At 46.7% G+C, this 22,492-nt stretch overlaps 1 protein-coding gene across 1 annotated transcript in view; it reads left to right on the forward strand.

Annotated features, from left to right (window-relative positions):
• Positions 1-22,492, forward strand: part of pou6f1 (POU class 6 homeobox 1) — a 161,313-nt gene that overhangs the window by 130,302 nt on the left and 8,519 nt on the right. The window contains exons 7-9 of the mRNA XM_078200995.1: positions 4,626-4,844; positions 9,213-9,342; positions 20,364-20,532. Coding sequence (XP_078057121.1) covers positions 4,626-4,844; positions 9,213-9,342; positions 20,364-20,532 — 518 coding nt within the window. The remainder of the gene's footprint in view (positions 1-4,625; positions 4,845-9,212; positions 9,343-20,363; positions 20,533-22,492) is intronic.

Below are 22,492 nucleotides of genomic sequence, written 5' to 3' on the forward strand. Positions count from 1 at the left end.
ACCTATCTACATACCAATATCCTATCCACCGAGCTGTCCCTCACAGCTACGATGCTTTGTTCATCACAACCTATTAACTCACCCCCCACCCCCCCATTCCAGACCATGTGATCTCCAGGGAGAGGCGAAAACCCAGAGTGAAAAACCCCAGGGCCAATATGGGGAAAAAAAATCTGGGAAATTCCTCTCCGACCCCCTGAGGCGATCGAAACGAGTCCAGGAGATCACACTGGCCCTGATCGGAAAATGCTTTCCAACCCTAGTCATTTCCACTTCCACGAACACCATATGAATTCCCTGCCCCCGAGACAGGTTCCCAACTATCCGCAGTCTCGCTCTGTACTGGCACCAGCAAGATGATCATAGAATGAAGCCTTGAAACGAGAAACAAGGAACAATTAGCCCGCGCCGCTCCCTGGTCCAAACTAGACCACTCTTTTGTATCCCTCCATTCCCACTCCGTTCATATAGCTGTCTAGATAAGTCTTAAACGTTCCCAGTGTGTCCGCCTCCACCACCTTGCCCGGCAACACATTCCAGGCCCCCACGACCCTCTGTGTAAAATATGTCCTTCTGATATCTGTGTTAAACCTCCCCCCCCTTCACCTTGAACCTATGACCCCTCGTGAACGTCACCACCGACCTGGGGAAAAGCTTCCCACCGTTCACCCTATCTATGCCTTTCATAATTTTATACACCTCTATTAAGTCTCCCCTCATCCTCCGTCTTTCCAAGGAGAACAACCCCAGTTTCCCCAATCTCTCCTCATAACCAAGCCCCTCCATACCAGGCAACATCCTGGTAAACCTCCTCTGTACTCTCTCCAAAGCCTCCACGTCCTTCTGGTAGTGTGGCGACCAGAACTGGACGCAGTATTCCAAATGCGGCCGAACCAACGTTCTATACATCTGCAACATCAGACCCCAACTTTTATACTCTATGCCCCGTCCTATAAAGGCAAGCATGCCATATGCCTTCTTCACCACCTTCTCCACCTGTGACGTCACCTTCAAAGATCTGTGGACTTGCACACCCAGGTCCCTCTGCGTCTCTACACAAGTTAGGCCGAAGGGCCTGTTCCCATGCTGGAAACCTCTATGACTCAATGACCTGTTTCAATTGTATTCATATCTTCCCAATCTCCCTCAACATGTACAAGAGGTGACTTCTATTTCAGTCACTCTGAAGCTAGGGTGCCAAGCTGACAGCTATTCCCAGTTGATTCATTCTCATGTCTATGTTTTCCTATGCTTTCCCACCTTCTCAGATCACCCAGCGCACACAGGTCTGTGGACTTTGGTCCAAGAAACATCTTTAACCTGATTGAACTGCCTCATGTTAAGTGATGTAGGCCTCCTTGCAGCCCGAATAACTAAAGGTGATGGAAGAGTCAAAGAGAAGGGTATGGGACTGGGGAAAGATAAAATTCAGTGAGATAAGAAGGGACCTGCTTCATATAAACTGGACATTAAAGGAATCAAACTGGATATCAGCTAGCAATGGGAGACCTTCAGATATGAAATGGAAACAAATTCACCATCGTCCTTGAGTCCTACTCTCCCGATCAGTGCTCTCTTTGAGCCATGAGGTGGAGACTCACTTGATGAAGAAGCAGCGTTCCAAAAGCTCGTGATTCCAAATAAAGCTGTTGGACTTTAACTTGGTGTTGTGAGACATCTTACTGTGCCCTTTGAGCAGCACACCTTGCCAGGAGTGGCTGATTGGGAAGTCAGCCTTAATGTGCAAAAGCCTTTCCCAGTGACGCTGCAACCCGGAGTGATATTTGGCTCAACATTTCTCCGATAGGCACTAAGTAGCGTCTGTATCCCCTTGCAGAAAGTCAGACTAACCCTGAACCTCTACAACAGGAACAATAGACACTTCAGGGTCAGTTGACCAAATTAGTATTAACACAGCAGAAACAGCCTCAAAATTAGTTGTAGACTTGCTGCCTTGTTTGTGCCACCATTTTATCTGTTGCTATTTTAAAGGGACCTTTCTATGTGCAGTTGGAAAACCTGGTTGCTTCAGGTGGTGGCCTCTTGTTTTTACCAGGGGACCCTGTGATGTATTGGAATACAGTAAGGAGTTTAACAACACCAGGTTAAAGTCCAACAGGTTTATTTGGTAGGAAATGCCACGAACTTTCCACATCATGTTATTGGAACCCCAATTTCAATTCTAAGAGTTACATGGATGGAGCGTGTTCCATGCATCCTGTCTTCACGCATTCCCAAAATGGGAATGGATGCACAGGAATGGATGCTCACTTAGTTGCCACTCCAGCACCCATTTCAGCTCCTGGAAGCAGCCTTAAAAAACAAATTGTTTTCCGCACAAGATAGCCAAGAGAAGAATCTTAGCACACTCCCCCAAATACCATGCAATCAAAATGTAGAAATTAGTGCCCTCACTTTTAAAATAAATAATTTACAGGATACAGTGTCACTGGCTAGGCCAGCATTTATTGCCCGTCCCGAATTGCCACTTGAGAAGGTGGTGCTGAACTGCCTTCTTGAATCACTGCCGAAACCCACAGTTCTGTGAAGGTGGGAATTCCAGGATTGTTATTGGACATCAGTCAGTCCATGTGGTGTAGGTACACCCACTGTGCTGTTAGGGAGAGAGTTCCAGGATTGTGATTGGACATCAGTCAGTCCATGTGGTGTAGGTACACCCACAGTGCTGTTAGGGAGGGAGTTCCAGGATTGTGATTGGACAGTCAGTCAGTCCATGTGGTGTAGGTACACCCACTGTGCTGTTAGGGAGTGAGTTCCAGGATTGTTATTGGACATCAGTCAGTCCATGTGGTGTAGGTACACCCACAGTGCTGTTAGGGAGGGAGTTCCAGGATTGTTATTGGACATCAGTCAGTCCATGTGGTGTAGGTACACCCACAGTGCTGTTAGGGAGGGAGTTCCAGGATTGTTATTGGACATCAGTCAGTCCATGTGGTGTACGTACACCCACAGTGCTGTTAGGGAGGGAATTCCAGGATTGTTATTGGACATCAGTCAGTCCATGTGGTGTAGGTACACCCACAGTGCTGTTAGGGAGGGAGTTCCAGGATTGTTATTGGACATCAGTCAGTCCATGTGGTGTAGGTACACCCACAGTGCTGTTAGGGAGGGAGTTCCAGGATTGTTATTGGACATCAGTCAGTCCATGTGGTGTAGGTACACCCACAGTGCTGTTATGGGGAGTGTTCCAAGATTGTCATTGGTGATCAGTCAGTCTCTGTACTAGAGGCTGGTACAATTTTGTTGTTTAAAAAGTGTTTGGACAGTTACATCAGTAAGATGGCTATCGAGGGATATGCGCTTAGCACGGGCAATTTGAACTCGTTTAGTTGTTGAAAAAAATGGGCAGCATGGACAAGTTGGGCTGAAGGGCCAGTTTCCATCCTGTAAACCTCTATTACTCTATGTGGTGTAGGTACACCAACAGTGCTGTTAGGGAGGGAGTTCCGGGATTGTGATTGGCTATTAGTCAGTCCATGTGGTGTATGTACTCCCACAGTGCTGTTAGGGAGGAGTTCCAGGATTGTTATTGGACATCAGTCAGTCCATGTGTTGTAGGTACACCCACCGTGCTGTTAGGGAGGGAGTTCCGGGATTGTTATTGGACATCAGTCAGTCCATGTGGTGTAGGTACACCCACAGTGCTGTTAGGGAGGGAGTCTCAGGATTGTTATTGGGCATCAGTCAGTCCATGTGGTGTAGGTACACCCACAGTGCTGTTAGGGAGGGAGTTCCAGGAATGTTATTGAATATCAGTCAATCCATCTGGTGTAGGTACACCCACAGTGCGGTTAGGGAGGGAGTTCCAGGATTGTTATTGGGCATCAGTCAGTCCATGTGATGTAGGTACACCCACAGTGCTGTTAGGGAGGGGGTTCCAGGATTGTTATTGGATATCAGTCAGTCCATGTGGTGTAGGTACACCCACAGTGCTGTTAGGGAGGGAGTTCCAGGATTGTTATTGGATATCAGTCAGTCCATGTGGTGTAGGTACACCCACAGTGCTGTTAGGGAGGGAGTTCCTGGATTGTTATTGGATATCAGTCAGTCCATGTGGTGTAGGTACACCCACAGTGCTGTTAGGGAGCGAGTTCTAGGATTGTTATTGGACACCAGTCAGTCCATGTGGTGTAGGTACACCCACAGTGCTGTTAGGGAGGGAGTTCCAGGATTTTGACCCAGCGACAGTGAAGGAACGGCGATATATTTCTAAGTCAGGATGGTGAGTGGCTCGGAGGGGAACCTCCAGGTGGTGGCGTTCCCAGGAATCTGCTGCCCTTGTCCTTCTAGATGGAAGTGGTGGTGGGTTTGGAAGGTGCTGCCTAAGGAGCCTTGGTGAGTTGCTGCAGTGCATCTTGTAGATGGTACACACAGCTGCTACTGAGCGTCGGTGGTGGAGGGAGTGAATGTTTCAGGAAAGGGGTACCAATCAAGCGGGGCTGCTTTCTGCTCATCGTTCAAATATAGACTGCTGGATGTCTGTCTTCTACTAATGCATCCTAATTCACTCTGCTCATCAAATCTCACCATGGCAATTTCTGATTTTGGCAACAGTGGCCGATGGTGTATTTCTTTGACATTGATTTCATCATTCTCAAACGCAGGTCATCGGAACTGTTCCCTTAGTTATGAACGCCGCAACAATCACAACAACCAGTCCTGTGACAGCAGTAACAGCACAAAACCTACAAGTGCAAGCAGTTACACCACAGATGCTACTGAACTCGCAAGGTCAGGTGATTGCAACTGTGATCAGCAACCAGTTTGTGCCAGTCCTGAGCCGACAAGGAGTCCCTGTCTCACCTGTAAAGACAACACAGCAGGTAATGTCTCCTGGGCTAGTTTCACATGCAGTAGATCATGTTTAATGGGAGCACCAGCTTTTGCAATTACAATTTCCGCAGGCATTTCAAACTACACAAAGAATGATCACATTTATGCCCAAGCAAATGTTCTTGGTATTGATTACTGATACTACACCATATCTAATCTACTTTTATGAAATGTACTTAAGTCAGCCTGTAAAGAAGGCAAATAGTATCCCATGGCCTTTATAGCGAGAGGATTTGAGTATAGGGATAGGGATGTTTTGCTGCAATTGTACAGGGAGTTGGTGAGGCCACACCTGGGGTATTGTGTGCAGTTTTGGTGTCCTTATCTGAGGAAGGATGTCCTTGCTATAGAGGGAGTACAGCAAAGGTTTACCAGGCTGATTCCTGGGATGGCAGGTCTGTCATATGAGGAGAGACTGAGTCGGTTAGGATTATATTCATTGGAGTTTAGAAGAGTGAGAGGGGATCTCATAGAAACTTATAAAATTCTAACAGGGTTAGATTCAGAAAGAATGTTCCCAATGGTGGGGGAATCCAGAACTAGGGGTCATAGTTTGAGGATAAGGGGTAAACTTATAAAATTCTAACAGGGTTAGACAGGGTAGATTCTGAAAGAATGTTCCTGATGGTAGGGGTGTTCAGAAGGTACAGGGGTAGGTACAGGGGAGATGTTAGGGGTAAGTTTTTCACAGAGGGTGGTGGGCGAGTGGAATCGGCTGCCGTCAGGGGTGGTGGAGGCGAACTCAATAGGGTCTTTTAAGAGACTCCTGGATGAGTACATGGGACTTAATAGGATGGAGGGTTATAGGTAGGTCTAGAAGGTAGGGATGTGTTCGGCACAACTTGTGGGCCGAAGGGCCTGTTTGTGCTGTAGTTTTTCTATGTTTCTATGTTTCTAACTAGGGGATCATAGTTTGAGGATCAGGGGTAAAGCTTTTAGAACTGAGGTGAGGAGAAATTTCTTCACCCAGAGGGTGGTGAATGTGTGGAATTCACTCCCACAGAAAGTAGTTGAGGCCAAAACGTTGTGTTCAAGAAGAAATTAGATATAGCTCTTGGGGCTAAAGGGATCGAGGGACATGGGGGGAAGGGGGGGAATCAGGATATTGAATTTGATGATCAGCCATGATCAAAATGGATGGCGGAGCAGGCTCAAAGGGCCGAATGGCCTCCTCCTGCTTCTAGTTTCTATGTTTCTATGAAGTATGGCCATGAAGCAGGAGACCATCTCTCCTGGATCCCTAACAGCAGAATGGAATTTTTACCTCAGCCTGATTATGGAAGGTCAGGGGGTTATAGTGATGCTTAACTAAATTGACTAACTGGTTGAAGGTTTTTGTGTCTGGAGCTTTGGGTGTGATCAAACACCTCAACAGATTGTAAGTCTGTGGGCCACAGACTGTGAGCAAATTCACCTTCTGTTTCTCCTTGGCTGCTGTTTAGTTTGCCACGAAAAAATATTGCAGCGCCTCAATGTACTGCGCCCAACTCTCGACTCAGGGTTGAATGGCTTTATTTTACCGAGTAGCAGCATCTTTAAAACAAAGTCCGTACCTTCTTCTGGCTTCGAATCTTCACTGTCCTCTCCCTCAACTCTGCACTGTAGGCTTTCAACAACTGATCCGGTTTGTCCTCATCACCAGTGTAGTAACTCGAGGTGACTCGGTATGGCAGGTATAAAATAAGAAGATTTATTCAACAAATTGAAACTATTTACAATTAAGGATTTGCAACACAACAATTCCCCAATTCGCTCTGCCGACTTCCAGAGAATGTGATCCCTTGCTCCCGATTATCCCAGGATCGCACGCTCATGCTCCGTTAGTTCAGACCCGGGCACAGTCATGTGACCCATGAAGGATCACCACTTAATGGGGCCTTGCTAGCACAGTTTCTAAACGTTAGGATCTATCAAGTCTGGGATCTGACTTGTCCAGTATTAACATCAGTTAGGATCATAACAATAACATTAATGTAACCTTTATCACTTTATATTTGTTGCATAAAGTTTGCCTGCAGAAAGAACTAACCAGCTGAGTAGTGCCCCTCAAGTTATATATGACCAATTCTCTCACTGATGGAGAGCGATGCCTATGGTTAATTAGCTCCATGGTGGCACAGTGGTTAGCGCTGCTGCCTCACAGCACTAGGGACCCAAATTCGATTCGCAGCTTGGGTCACTGTCTGTGTGGAGTCTGCACGTTCTCCCCGTGTCTGTGTGGGTTTCCTCCGGGTGCTCCGGTTTCCTCCCACAGTCTGAAAGACGTGCTGGTTAGGTAGATTGGCCGTGCTAAATTCTCCCTCAGTGTACCCGAACAGGAGTGTGGCGACTAGGGATTCTCACAGTAACTTCATTGCAATCTTAATGTAAGCCTACTTGTGACTAATAAATAAACTTTACCTATTGTTTAAAAGCCTCCCTGAAATTTCCTCACATCAACAGTCAGATGGTGCAATATAGAGTGCCATCTGCTGTCAGAAACTGAATGTTGTGACATTACTGTGCCTTTAAGAAATGTATTTTTAATCGTGTTCTTTGTCGTTTGTAAGCATGCCTTTTTTTGTTTGTTTTTGTTATTGGCACCGTGAGGTCCATAGTGGCATCTTTTATTTCTGCTTAAATGGTTTAAATGGGGGTTTGTTTATTTTAATCTGGGCCTAATGCACTCTCTAGGAGTTTACGACCCTTTTTGAAGTGTTGTGGGAAGATTGTTTGACAGGTCAGGTGGCACAGTTTTTTTCTCTCCTCAGAGTGCTTTCATATTCAGTTTTGGCTGCCGGCTAGTTAGAAGCTGTTGGATTCCAGACTGAAAAACAGTATTTCTGTGTCTCTCCCTGGTATTGGAAATTTAGCTCTTGGTGGTTGGATGGCTAGTAACTAGAGTCAAGGATTGCCTCTGTCTCTTGACGTTGTTTACTGGCTAAAAGCTAGAGGCAACAGTGGCTCTATCTCTACCTCGAGGTGCTGGGATTTCCAGAACGGAGAAGCCAGAGTCCCAATTCTCCATCCAACGGACTAATTCACAGCAGGTATTGCAGAATTGAAAAACCACGTGAGCATTCTTATTTTCTGTGCTAAACCTAGGGACAGGTGTATGTCCATGAGGAGGTTTGTCATGTGGAACAGTACATTTAGCCGTTAAGATTTATACGATAGCATGGTTGTTTTTTTTCTTGTTTGTAATTGGTAAAAGTTAGTCCTAATTGTCTTATTATATGTTAATTGTATTCTTAAATAAACTTTGTTTGATAAAAGCTCCCGAGTGGGTCATTTGAATCATACCTCGAGTGAAACATACCTGCTTACCCATGCCAAATTCAAAGTGTAAAACTTATGGTCTAGGCTGACATCATAAATGGAGTTTCTGAGCTGGATTATAACAATGTTACAAAGTTGGTCACAATATGTTGAAACAAAATATGCTATTTCACAGAATCACTGAATCACAGAATCCCACAGTGCAGAAGAGGCCTTTCGGCCCATCGAGTCTGCACCGATGCATGAAATGCCCTGACCTGCCCATCTAATCCCACTTGCCAGCACTTGCCCCATAGCCTTGAATGTTATGATGTGCCAAGTACTCATCCAGATACCTTTTAAAGGATGTGAGGCATCCCGCCTCCACCACCCTCCCAGGCAGTGCATTTCAGACCATCACCACCCTCTGGGTAAAAAGGGTTTTCCTCAAATCCCCCCTAAATCTTCCGCCCCTCACTTTTAACTTGTGTCCCCTCATAACTGACCCTTCAACTAAGGGGAACAGCTGCTCCCTACCTACCCTGTCCATGTCCCTCATAATCTTGAGCCCCTCGATCAGGTCGCCCCTCAGTCTTCTCTGCTCCAATCTAAACAAGGTAACAGTTTTAACAACACCAGGTTAAAGTCCAACAGGTTTATTTGGTAGCAAATACCATTAGCTTTCGGAGCGCTGCTCCTTCGTCAGATGGAGTGGAAACCTGCTCTCAGTCTCTGTGCCCTGTTTGCGAGCAGAAACAAAGACATGGAAATTTTGAATAAAGACCACATGCTTGAAAGATTTCAGCAGAGTTTAACATATCTGAGCTCATGCTGCTCGCTGAAATGTTCAGGGCCATGGTTCACAAGGCACAGAGAGATCAAATCTAATTTTCTTCAAGATAACCCATGGATATTTCAGCAGTGTCTCTGGTGCTTAAATGAAAATCACGGCTGGAATCTTACCGGCACCCCCGCCCCGATTCCGCGGGTGGGCGAGGCTCGGAGAACGGTATTCTCCCTTGGCCTCGGGTGGGATCGTACGAAGCTCGGGCAGATGTGCCGGTAAAATTCCGTCCCACATGAATCATTACTGAAAAGTATTTCTGCTCTTTTTCCCTAAGGTACAAACTTTCCAAACAATTACTGCTGTAACGCAACCCAGTGTGACGCCAACCACAGCCACGGCACCGACTGAACCTATTGCACCAAGCAACACTCCATCCACTGCCAGTGTTGGACAACTTGTCAGCAGTACGTATTGGACAAAAACTGTCAAAAATATTATCTGGTCCTAACATGCCCTCACTTAATTGATGAGTTACTGTGTTTCACTGGTTCTTACTGAATCTTCTTATGGGCAGCATGATGGCACAGTGGTTGGCACTGCTGCTTCACAGCTCCAGGGTCCCGGGTTCGATTCCCGGCTCGGGTCACTGTCTGTGTGGAATCTGCACGTTCTCCCCGTGTCTGCATGGGTTTCCTCCGGGTGCTCCGGTTTCCTCCCACAGTCCGAAAGACATGCTGGTTAGGTGCATTGACCTGAACAGGCACCAGAGTGTGGCGACTAGTGGAATTTCATAGTAACTTCATTGCAGTGTTAATGTAAGACTTACTTGTGACTAATAAATAAACTTTAAACTTTATCCCTAACCATCTTTTACTATCATTGTTTACAATTGACAAGTCTCATGTATGCACCCATGTGTTACTTTTTAGGGATCTCTGTATCTTTACCCCAGATCCCTCTGTTCCTCTACTCCATTTTAGACACTTGGCCAGGCCGAGGTGGGTAGCATGAATTGAGACATTTCCCAACTCGCCAACACTCCTCGGTAGAAAGTACACTTAACTGCAATTTTTGCTCCAGGGCACCATAGAATCATAGAATCATAGAAACCCTACAGTGCAGAAGGAGGCCATTTGGCCCATCGGGTCTGCACCGACCACAATCCCACCCAGGCCCTACCCCCACATATTTTACCCGCTAATCCCTCTAACCTACGCATCCCAGGACTCTAAGGGGCAATTTTTTTAACCTGGCCAATCAACCTAACCCGCACATCTTTGGGTTACCACACCAGGATGGGAGTGTTGTACCTGAGTGCAGGATGGAAATTACAGAATTATTACGACACAGAAGGAGGCAATTACGGCCCATTGTGTCTGCACAGGCACTCCAATGAGCATCGTGACTTAGTGCCTTTCCCCGTACCCCTGCACATTGTTTCTGTTCAAATAATCATCTAATGCCCTCTTGAAAGCCTCGATTAAACCTGCCTCCACCACACTTCCAGGCAGTGCATTCCAGACCCCAACCACTCGCTGCGTGGAAAAGCTTTTTCTCACATTGCATTTGCTTCTTTTGCAAATCACTTTAAATCTGTGCCCTCTCATTCCCGATCCTTTTACAAACAGGAACAGTTTCTCCCTCTCTATTCTGTCCAGTCCCCTCATGATTTTGAACATCTCTATCAAATCTCCTTTTAACCTTCTTCTCTCCAAGGAGAACAGTCCCAATCTCTCCAATCTATGCCGACCCTGGAAACAGATCCTAGGCAGCCATGGGTTCAGGCCAGTGCCAAAGCAGGCTGGTTAGAAAGTCCGCATCCATTCTCTATGACTTTGTTCCAGTTGTTGTAGAAGTTATTACGCCCTCTAGTCTTTACCACAACCAACCCCCCACCCCCCCCCCCCACCCACTCCCCCATGGTCCCTCATCCCCTCTATGTCTGCTCAATGCCAACTCATGGCCTCTTTTACCCTGCATGCCATGATACATGAATACCAACTCATAACCCCACCCATGGCCCCTCATACCCCCATGTCAACATGTAACCCCTTATCCATCCCCATGGTCCTTTGTACCTTCATGCCATCTTGATAGCCAAATGGCCATGGGCAGACCTCAGGAGCCTTTTGGGAATGAAAGAAAATAAACTTGTAACAATCTAATACAGCTCTCAATCCTACACACTTGATAGTGGAAAAACCGCCCATCCATTAATCTCCTATAAAAACAAACTTGTACTCAGATCTCCCATCAAATAGGTAATAATTTAATAGACTCTAAACTGTCAATCAAACTGTGAACTTTGAACCACACTGAGATAATTGTAGCACTTATAATTCAGCTGAACAGTTATAATGATAACCCTTCGGGGAATGTACAACATAGATCTCTCATGAAACTGCACAACCAGGCGCTATCGTTTCATTCTAACATGCACCAGGTGGTCTGTCAATCAAAGCAGCAGAGTGTTTTTTTTACTCTTAGTGACATCTGCAGCTGGGTTTTTGTTTTACAGTTTAAAGAGCAGAGGGTTTAAAGAAACAACAGATCATGACACTTAAACAGACCCTATGCACCCTTCAATAACATTGACATTTGTTCCATCAGTTTGTGATTCCAACAGTGCAGGTTAACACCCTTGCAATAACCAAAATGGGGTCTGTTTGAACTCAGCACTAAGTTCACATTTCCCTTGTATATGAATCCTTTCTCCGCCTGCCAAAAATTTGATTCATTGGAAATGTAGGCGGGACATCCACCAGAGCCTTCTCAGCTTTGCGAAAGTCTGGCCCTCAATTTTCAGAGTCTACAACCTCCTTATTCTTCCTCGCACTTAACTATATTGACGTTCAATTGCCAATTACAGGAATGTTCTGTCAATTTATTAATGTCTTTCTGCATTTTGTTGTAGTGTTCTTCTGTATTAAATCCACTCTGCAGTTTGGTGGAATCTACAAGTTTTCCAATTGTACTTCCAATTCCTGAGACCAAATCATTAAAGTAAATGGTGGTAAACAGTGGTTCCAGCACCGATCCTTATGTAATGCCAGTTCCCATTTTTTTGCCAATTTAAATGACTACCTTTCATTCCTGCTCTCTGTTTTTTGTTTTGTAGTCAGTCAGCTTGCTATCCATTCTGCCTCATTTCTCAATTCTCAGGATTCTTATTTGACATCAGTCAGTCCATGAGGTGTAGGTACACCCACAGTGCTGTTAGGGAGGGAGTTCCAGGATTGTTATTGGACATCAGTCAGTCCATGTGGTGTAGGTACACCCACAGTGCTGTTAGGGAGGGAGTTCCAGGATTGTTATTGGACATCAGTCAGTCCATGTGCTGTAGGTACACCCACAGTGCTGTTAGGGAGGGAGTTCCAGGATTGTTATTGGACATCAGTCAGTCCATGAGGTGTAGGTACACCCACAGTGCTGTTAGGGAGGGAGTTCCAGGATTGTTATTGGACATCAGTCAGTCCATGAGGTGTAGGTACACCCACAGTGCTGTTAGGGAGGGAGTTCCAGGATTGTTAGTGGACATCAGTCAGTCCACTAATGAGTGGGCGAGGGTCTGGCAGATGGAGTACAATGTTGATAAATGTGAGACCATCCATTTTGGTAGGAATAACAGCAAAATGGACGATTATTTAAATGGTAAAAAATTGCAGCATGCTGCTGTGCAGAGGGACCTGGGTGTCCTTGTGCAGGAATCTCAATGAGTTGGTTTGCAGGTGCAAAAGGTAATTAAGGCAAATGGAATTTTGTCCTTCATTGCCAAAGGGATGGAGTTTAAAAACAGCGAAGTTATGTTGCAGCTGTATAAGGTGCTGGTGAGGCCACACCTGGAGTACTGAGTACAGTTTTGGTCTCCTTACTTGAGAAAGGATATACTGGCACTGGAGGGGGTGCAGAGGAGATTCACTCGGTTGATTCCGGAGTTGAGAGGGTTGGCTTATGAGGAGAGACTGAGTATCTTGAGGGGAAAATTTGCTAATGCTCTTCGGGAGTGTTTAAACTAATTCGGCAGGGGGGTGGGTACCTGAATTGTAGCTCCGGTGTACAGGAGGTTAGGAGTAGTGAGGTCATGGGTGAGGTTTCAGAGTCGCAGGAGTGTACCGGCAGGCAGGAAGGTGGTTTGAAGTGTGTATAATTCAATGCCAGGAGCATCCGGAATAAGGTGGGTGAACTTGCAGCATGGGTTGGTACCTGGGATTTCGATGTTGTGACCATCTCGGAGACATGATAGAGCAGGGACAGGAATGGTTGTTGCAGGTTCCAGGGTTTAGATGTTTCAGTAAGTGCAGGGAAGGTGGTAAAAGAGGGGGAGGTGTGGCATTGTTAGTCAAGTCAGTAAGAGTTTTAACAACACCAGGTTAAAGTCCAACAGGTTCATTTGGTAGCAAACACCATTAGCTTTCGGAGCGCTGCTCCTTCGTCAGATGGAGTGGAAATGTGCTCTCAAACAGGGCACAGAGACACAGAAATCAAGTTACAGAATACTGATTAGAATGCGAATCCCTACAACCAGTCAGATCTTAAAGATACAGACAATGTGGGTGCTACGGCATCTCCTCCGGAGCCTTCAACATGTCATTGATGAAGACGAACATCTCGCCAAGGCCATCCCCACACCCCCACTTCTTGCCTTCAAACAACCGCGCAACCTCAAACAGACCATTGTCCGCAGCAAACTACCCAGCCTTCAGGAGAACAGTGACCACGACACCACACAACCCTGCCACAGCAACCTCTGCAAGACGTGCCGGATCATCGACACGGATGCCATCATCTCACGTGAGAACACCATCTACCAGGTACACGGTACATAGTCTTGCAACTCGGCCAACGTTGTCTACCTGATACGCTGCAAGAAAGGATGTCCCGAGGCATGGTACATTGGGGAAACCATGCAGACGCTACGACAACGGATGAATGAACACCGCTCGACAATCACCAGACAAGACTGTTCTCTTCCTGTTGGGGAGCACTTCAGCGGTCACAGGCATTCAGCCTTGGATCTTCAGGTAAGCGTTCTCCAAGGCGGCCTTCACGACACACGACAGCGCAGAGTCGCTGAGCAGAAACTGATCGCCAAGTTCCGCACACATGAGGACGGCCTAAACCAGGATGTTGGATTTATGTCACATTATCAGTAACCCCCACAGCTTGCCTCCTGGACTTGCAGGCTGTCCTGTCTGGAGACAATACACATCTCTTTAACCTGTGCTTAATGCTCCCTCCACCCACATTGCCTGTATCTTTAAGATCTGGCTGGTTGTAGGGATTCGCATTCTAATCAGTATTCTGTAACTTGATTTCTGTGTCTCTGTGCCCTGTTTGAGAGCAGATTTCCACTCCATCTGACGAAGGAGCAGCATTCCGAAAGCTAATGGTGTTTGCTACCAAATAAACCTGTTGGACTTTAACCTGGTGTTGTTAAAACTCTTACTGTGTTCACCCCAGTCCAACGCCGGCATCTCCACATCATTGTTAGTCAAGGACAGTATTACGGTGGCAGAAAGGACGTTTGATGAGGACTCGTCTACTGAGGTAGTTTGGGCTGAGGTTAGAAACAGGAAAGGAGAGGTCACCCTGTTGGGAGTTTTTTATAGACCTCCGAAAAGTTCCAGAGATGCAGAGGAAAAGATTGCAAAGATGATTCTGGATAGGAGTGAAAGTAACAGGGTAGTTGTTATGGGGGACTTTAACTTTACAAATATTGACTGGAAAAGCTATAGTTCGAGTACTTTGGAGGAGTCGGTTTTTGTCCAATGTGTGCAGGAAGGCTTCCTGACACAGTATGTAGATAGACCAACAAGAGGCGAGGCCACATTGGATTTGGTACTGGGTAATGAACCAGGCCAGGTGTTAGATTTGGAGGTAGGTGAGCACTTTGGTGACAGTGACCACAATTCTATTACGTTTACCTTAGCTATGGAAAAGGATAGGCATATACCAAAGGGCAAGAGTTATAGCTGGGGGAAAGGAAACTATGATGCGATTAGGCGAGATTTAGCTGGCATAGGTTGGGGAAGGAAACTGCAGGGGATGGGCACAATTGTAATGTGGAACTTGTTCAAGGAACAGCTGCTACGCGTCCTTGATAAATATGTACCTGTCAGGCAGGGAGGAAGCAGACGTGTGAGGGAACCGTGGTTTACTAAGGAGGTTGAATCTCTTGTGAAGAGTAAGAAGGAGACTTATGTAAAGATGAGACGTGAAGGCTCAGTTAGGGCGCTTGAGAGTTACAAGTTAGCCAGGTAGGACCTAAAGAAAGAGTTAAGAAGAGCTAGGAGGGGACATGAGAAGCCTTTGGCAGGTAGGATCAAGGAAAACCCTAAAGCTTTCTATAGGTATGTCAGGAGTAAAAGAATGACTGGGGTAAGATTAGGGCCAGTCAAGGACAGGAGTAGGAAGTTGTGCGTGGAGTCTGAAGAGATAGGAGAGGCACTAAATGAATATTTTTCGTCGGTATTCACACTGGAGAGGGACAGTGTCGAGGGGAGTACTGAGATGCAGGCTGTTGGACTGGATGGGATTGAAGTTCATAAGGAGGAGGTGTTAGCAATTCTGGAAAGGGTAAAAATAGATAAGTCCCTGGGCCGGATGGGATTTATCCTAGGATTCTCTGGGAGGCTAGAGAGGAGATTGCAGAGCCTTTGGCTTTGATCTTTGGGTCGTCATTGTCTACTGGAACAGTGCCAGAAGACGGGAGGATAGCAAATGTTGTCCCCTTGTTCAAGAAGGGGAGTAGGGACAACCCTGGTAATTATAGACCGGTGAGCCTTACTTCTGTTGTGGGCAAAGTTTTGGAAAGGATTATAAGAGATAGGATTTATAATCACCTGGAAAGGAATAATTTGATTAGGGATAGTCAGCACGGTTTTGTGAAGGGTAGGTCGTGCCTCACAAACCTTATTGAGTTCTTTGAGAAGGTGACTAAAGAGGTGGATGAGGGTAAAGCGGTTGATGTGGTGTATATGGATTTCAGCAAAGCGTTTGATAAGGTTCCCCATGGTAAGCTTTTGCAGAAAATACGGACACATGGGATTGAGGGTGATTTAGTGGTTTGGATCAGGAATTGGCTAGCTGGAAGAAAACAGAGGGTGGTGGTTGATGGGAAATATTCATCCTGGAGTTCAGTTACTAGTGGTGTACCGCAAGGATCTGTTTTAGGGCCACTGCTGTTTGTCATTTTTATTAATGACCTTGATGAGGGCATAGAAGGATGGGTTAGTAAATTTGCGGATGACACTAAAGTCGGTGGAGTTGTAGACAGTGCGGAGGGAAGTGGCAGGTTACAGAGGGACATAGATAAGCTGCAGAGCTGGGCTGAGAGGTGGCAAATGGAGTTCAATGCGGAAAAGTGCGAAGTGATTCACTTTGGAAGGAGTAACAGGAATACAGAGTACTGGGCTAATGGTAAGATACTTGGTCATAGAATCATAGAATCCCTACAGTGCAGAAGGAGGCCAATCGGCCCATCGAGTCTGCACCGACCACAATCCCACCCAGGCCCTACCCCCACATATTTTACCCGCTAATCCCTCTAACCTACGCATCTCGGGACTCTAAGGGGCAATTTTTTTTTTTGAACCTGGCCAATCAACCGAACCCGCACATCTTTGGACTGTGGGAGGAAACCGGAGTACCCGGAGGAAACCCACGCAGACACGAGGAGAATGTGCAAACTCCACACAGACAGTGACCCGAGTCGGGAATCGAACCCGGGACCCTGGAGCTGTGAAGCAGCAGTGCTAACCACTGTGCTACCGTGCCGCTCCTTGTGGATGAACAGAGGGATCTGGGTGTCCATGTGCATAGCTCCCTGAAAGTTGGCACCCAGGTTGATAGGGTTGTTAAGAAGGCGTACGGCGTGTTAGCTTTTATTGGTAGAGGGATTGAGTTTCGGAGCCAGGAGGTCATGTTGCAACTGTACAAAACTCTGGTGCAGCCGCACTTGGAGTATTGCGTACAGTTCTGGTCACCGCATTATAGGAAAGATGTGGAAGTGTTGGAAAGGGTGCAGAGGAGATTTACCAGGATGTTGCCTGGTATGGTGGGAAAATCGTATGAGGAAAGGCTGAGGGGCTTGAGGTTGTTTTCGTTAGAGAGAAGAAGGTTAAGAGGTGACTTATTAGAGGCATACAAGATGATCAGAGGATTAGATAGGGTGGACAGTGAGAGCCTTTTTCCGCGGATGGTGATGGCTAGCACGAGGGGACATAGCTTTAAATTGAGGGGTGATAGATATAGGACAGATGTCAGAGGTAGGTTCTTTACTCAGAGAGTAGTAAGGGCGTGGAATGCCCTGCCTGCAGCAGTAGTGGACTCGTCAACATTAAGAGCATTCAAATGGTTATTGGATAAACATATGGATGATATTGGAATGGTGTAGATTAGATGGGCTTTAGATTGGTTTCACTGGTCGGTGCAACATCGAGGGCCGAAGGGACTGTACTGCGCTGTTATGTTCTATGTTCTAGACTGGGGCTATACTCATTGGAATACAGAAGAATGAGGGGAGATCTTATAGAAACATATAAGATTATGAAGGGAATGGATAAGATAGAAGCAGGGAAGTTGTTTCCACTGGCGGGTGAAACTAGAACTAGGGGGCATAGCCTCAAAATAAGGAGAAGCAGATTTAGGACTGAGTTGAGGAGGAACTTCTTCACACAAAGGGTTGTGAATCAGTGGAATTCCCTGCCCAGTGAAGCAGTTGAGGCTACTTCATTGAATGTTTTTAAGGCAAGGATAGATAAATTTTTGAACAGTAAAGGAATTAAGGGTTATGGTGAACGGGCAGGTAAGTGGAGCTGAGTCCATGAAAAGATAAGCTATGATCTTATTGAATGGCGGAGCAGGCTCGAGGGGCCAGATGTCCTACTCCTGCTCCTAGTTCTTATGGTCTTATGTGGTGTAGGTACACCCAGAGTGCTGTTAGGGAGGGAGTTCCGGGATTGTTATTGGATATCGGTTAGTGCATGTGGTGTAGGTACATCCAGAGTGCTGTTAGGGAGGGAATTCCAGGATTTTGACCCAGTGACGGTGAAGGAATGGTGATTTTTTTCAAGTCAGGATGGTGAGTGGCTTGGAGGGGAACTTGCAGGTGGTGGTGTTCCCAGGTATCTGTTGCCCTTTTCCTGCTAGATGGAAGTGGTTGTGGGTTTGGAAGATGCTGTCTAAGGAGTCTTGGTGAATTCCCGCAGTGAATCTTGTAGATGGTACACACTGCTGCTACTGAGCGTCGGTGGTGGAGGGAGTGGGTGTTTGTGGATGGGGGGCCAATCAAGCGGGGCTGCTTTGTCCTGGATGGTGTTGAGCCTCTTGAGTGTTGTTGGAGCTGCACCATCCAGGCAAGTGGGGAGTATTCCATCACACTCCTGACTTGTGCCTTGTAGATGGTGGACAGGCTTTGGGGAATCAGGAGGTGAGTTATTCGCCACAGGATTCCCAGCCTCTAACCTGATCTACTAGCCACAGTATTTACGTGGCTAGTCCAGTTCAGTTTCTGGCCAATGGATTCCCCAGGATGTTGATCGTGTGGGATTCAGCGATGGTAATGCCATTGAATGTCAAGGGTGTTAATGAATTTATTTCATTTAGTAAGAATTTGTGCACGATTGGAGTGTCCCTGCAATTTAAAATAAAGTAAATGCTGCAATTAACAAATTGGTTAGCATCACATGCACGGTGGCACACTGGTTAGCACTGCTGCCTCTCAGCGCCAGGATTCAATTCCCGGCTTGGGTCACTGTCTGTGTGGAGTCTGCACATTCTCCCCATGTCTGCATGGGTTTCCTCCGGGTGCTCCAGTTTCCTCCCACATTCTGAAAGATGTGCAGGTTCGGTAGATTGGCCATGCTAAATTGTCCCTTAGTGCCCAAAGATGTATAGGTTAGGTGGATTGGCCATGATAAATTGTCCCTTAGTGTCCAAAGTTGTGCAGGTTAGGTGAATTGGCCATGCTAAATTGCCCCTTAAGGTCCAAAGATGTGTAGGTTAGGTGAATTGGCCATGCTAAATTGCCCCTTAAGGTCCAAAGATGTGCAGGTTAGGTGGATTGGCCATGCTAAATTGCCCCTTAGTGCCCAAAGATGTATAGGTTAGGTGGATTGGCCATGATAAACTGTCCCTTAGTGTCCACAGATGTGCGGGTTAGGTGGATTGGCCATGCTAAATTGTCCCTTAGTGTCCAAAGATGTGTAGGGTAGGTGGATTGGCCATGCTAAATTGCCCCTTAGTATCCAAAGATCTAGTCCTATCGCTGTCAATGGGAATTCCCATTGACGTCACCCCACACCGGTGGGAAACCTACGCGTGGGAGCGCACAGTCTGTCGGCGGGACTAGAGAATCCCACCAGTATGAACAGCCAGAAGATTCTGGACAAAATATCAGGCAGCTGGAAGCTTGGGGTCACACTTGTGGGCTCCAACAGATGTGTTCTGCATCGCAGATGAAAATGTGTCACAAGCAGTCAATGCCCTATACTGAATTGAAAGAAATGCAGGAGAAGGCCATTCAGCCCTTTGAGCCTGCTCCACAGAAAGAAGTACAAGTGAATACTGTTCCATTTGGAAGGAGAGTTTGAGACCATGGATGATGAGGACCGAGGAGTTGCAACACCCGGTCTTTTACCTGCTGAAAACATACCCCTCAAACCTTTTCCAACACGAATGAAAGAAGGGATGTGCTAGGATCAGTTAGAGGCGCAATGCAGTCTACTCTACTCATGGATCTGCAAAGATTGCAAGTTCCTCCTCGCTTGAGTCATTCAAAAATGCTGGTATTAGGTGGCCTATAAACCCCTGCTACACTTGGAATCTTTGGCAGCTACCAGTGTAAATCCAGGATATTTGGGGCTAAAGCTGTGTCCATGCACAACCATGGTTTGTAACATTATAAAATCACTTGTGTCTGACTTTCCTGAACTGAAGTGAACAGAAGGGTTGTTATGACCATCGACAAGAGCTTCATGGAATTCCACCATCTGTTGTGGTTCCCCAGAGCATTACCCTGGGTCTCTGGATTACTCATGCAGTGACAATACCACGATTCCAGCACTGCCCAGCATGACTGAGAAGTGTTTGTAGTCCTGGGGTGAATTTTCCTGTTCGAAGGAAATCCCGTCCGAGGGTCGGACCATGGAAAGGTCCGTTGACCTCGGGTGGGATTTTCCTGTTTCTGGGCGAGCGCAGCTGGAAAATCCCGCCTCTGGTCTGTCAAGCCTTAATTTTAATTTGCTGTGTGGCATGTGACCGAATTGACCACAGCAGCTGGTTCTGACAAAAGCCCTTTGAAATCATAGCCTCTGGGATCACTGGATGATTTTAACCATCCACCCTACTAACCTTCTGCGGGTTGGTCATGATTAAAGCTGGCTCCTCAATGTCAACCTTGTGGGTGAATTAATCTGTTCTACAAAACATCTAATTGTTTTCTGACCAAAGAATCCAATCTGGAATAATATCTCTGCCATTTTAGAGCCTCAAAATGCACCCGCCGAGGTGGATGGAATAAACCTGGAAGAGATTCGTGAATTTGCAAAGAATTTTAAGATACGTCGACTGTCTCTTGGATTGACGCAGACACAGGTTGGACAGGCACTGAGTGCTGCAGAGGGACCAGCATACAGCCAGTCAGCCATCTGCAGGTAACACAACCACCAAGATGGTATTTCCAACTAAGCAGGTGGTAGGAGAAGTAATACTTAACAGCTTAAGTGTCTTGCAAAATAATTTCCGTGCAAGATTATGTCAAGTTGGAAGTCTGAAATAGAACCAGAAAATATGCAGCAGCTCAGAAAACAAGGAAAAGATTAACTTTTCAGTTGGGTTCCTTCAACAGAACTGAGATATTTTAAAAATTAAATAACTTCCTATAAGCCACTTTTAAGCAGCTGATGAGGTCCTTTCCAAGCAGTGCAGAGCAGTCAATGTTAAGCTTCACTTTCTCTATATTTGGTATCTGCTCGGAGACCTTTTGACCTCTTAATTCACTTGTTTAAACCAATAGGTAGCTGAAACACAAAGGCAAACGACATCTCCGGTTTGATTCCTGGGACAGGATTTTCCCTGCGGACTTCTGAACCCTGTCACCAGGCTCAGATAGGGGCAGAAGCCCAACAGGCACCTGGTTGTGATTTCCCTGAATCGATCAGTTAAAGGCCAGAGAGTGGACTTGCCACCAAATGAGGGTGGGTGGGTTCTCTAAGCTGGAGGGCTTTCCAACTTGGAAGCAGCAGCAAGATGCCAAGGCTGGTAAATGAGGGAGAGGGCATCCCAAATTTGACATTTATTAAAAAGCAGTTCAAGCAGCCAAGCCACCATTGTGGTGGGAGTTCCCCTCCACAGGGTGGCCTGCAGCTGAAGCCACATGGATGGCCTCTGAGCCTACCTGGAGTGATGGTGTCTGCTGCCTCCAGACAGCTAAACATCTCCAGGGATCACTGGCAAATCCCAATCAGCCTCTTGACAAGTGACCATTAATGAGATGAAATGACTACCATCTGCTTCCAGGGACAAAAGCCCTCCTGGTTTTCCCACCCGCCCATCCTGCCTCTGAGAAAATGACCTGGGCTGGGATGACGTCAAGGAACCTTTGGCCCCAGTGGTCTGTGCTAGGCTAATCTTTGTTGTTGCTGTTGGCCTCAACACCCCAAATTTGTGAGAAGGATTGTTCTGGCTTCTTGCTTCTGATTCCTGTCTAACAACTCGGCTCTGAGAGAATCTAATAGTTTGCTGACACTCACTGGGATCAGGTAAAAAAATGACCACCTGAGTGAGGTAGAGAAAAGTAACCACAATGCAAAAACAGGGAAAGGGAAGGATGGAAAAAACTTGTTTTGTTTGCAAGGGCGGCACGGTGGCACAGTGGTTAGCACTGTAAACCTGAGATATGAGCAACACTAGCAAGGTCAGCATTGCGAATTGCCCTCAAAAGGTGGCAGGGAATTGCATGAGCCACTACAAGTGGAATGAATTTAAATAGTGGCTTGCTCAGCTATTTCACAGGGTAGTTGAGAGTCAGCCACATTGCTTTGGGTCTCCAGAACATGTAAGGACGGTAGATTTCTTTCCCTAAAGGACATTAGTAAATCAGATGGTTTTTTTACATTTGTTTTATGGTCACCTTTGCTGAGACTAAGGATGGAATTCTCCCATTTGCGATGGCAGGCAGCACCTATCCCGCTAGCCAGAATGGCAGGGCCCTGCACCAGATTTAGTGCTTGGAGCCATTAATTTGTCTGCCCACTAAAGGGCCCCACCTGACCCTCCCGACATGTCCGGATCCCAGAGAGGAAGAAAAAGCAGCCTCAAGGAGAAGGCAGCACTGATTTTCAATGGCAGGTCCCTTGAGGACCTTACTTGGGGGAGTCCAAGCCCACCAGCGTGTCCTCTACCCCAGGGATGGCTCAAAGAAGCACACACAACCATCTAGCTCTCTGGTACTCAGAGGGAGACCCGTCACCTGCTCAGTCCCAGAGACACGGACAGTCCCGCCCTCTGCCTCTCGGAGGGAAACCAGTCACCTGCTCAGTCCCAGAGACACGGACAGTCCCGCTCTCTGGCTCTCAGAGGGAGACCCGTCACCTGTTCAGTCCCAGAGACACA

The sequence above is a fragment of the Mustelus asterias genome, chromosome X (assembly GCF_964213995.1).
Source record: "Mustelus asterias chromosome X, sMusAst1.hap1.1, whole genome shotgun sequence".
Taxonomy (NCBI): Eukaryota; Metazoa; Chordata; class Chondrichthyes; order Carcharhiniformes; family Triakidae; genus Mustelus; species Mustelus asterias.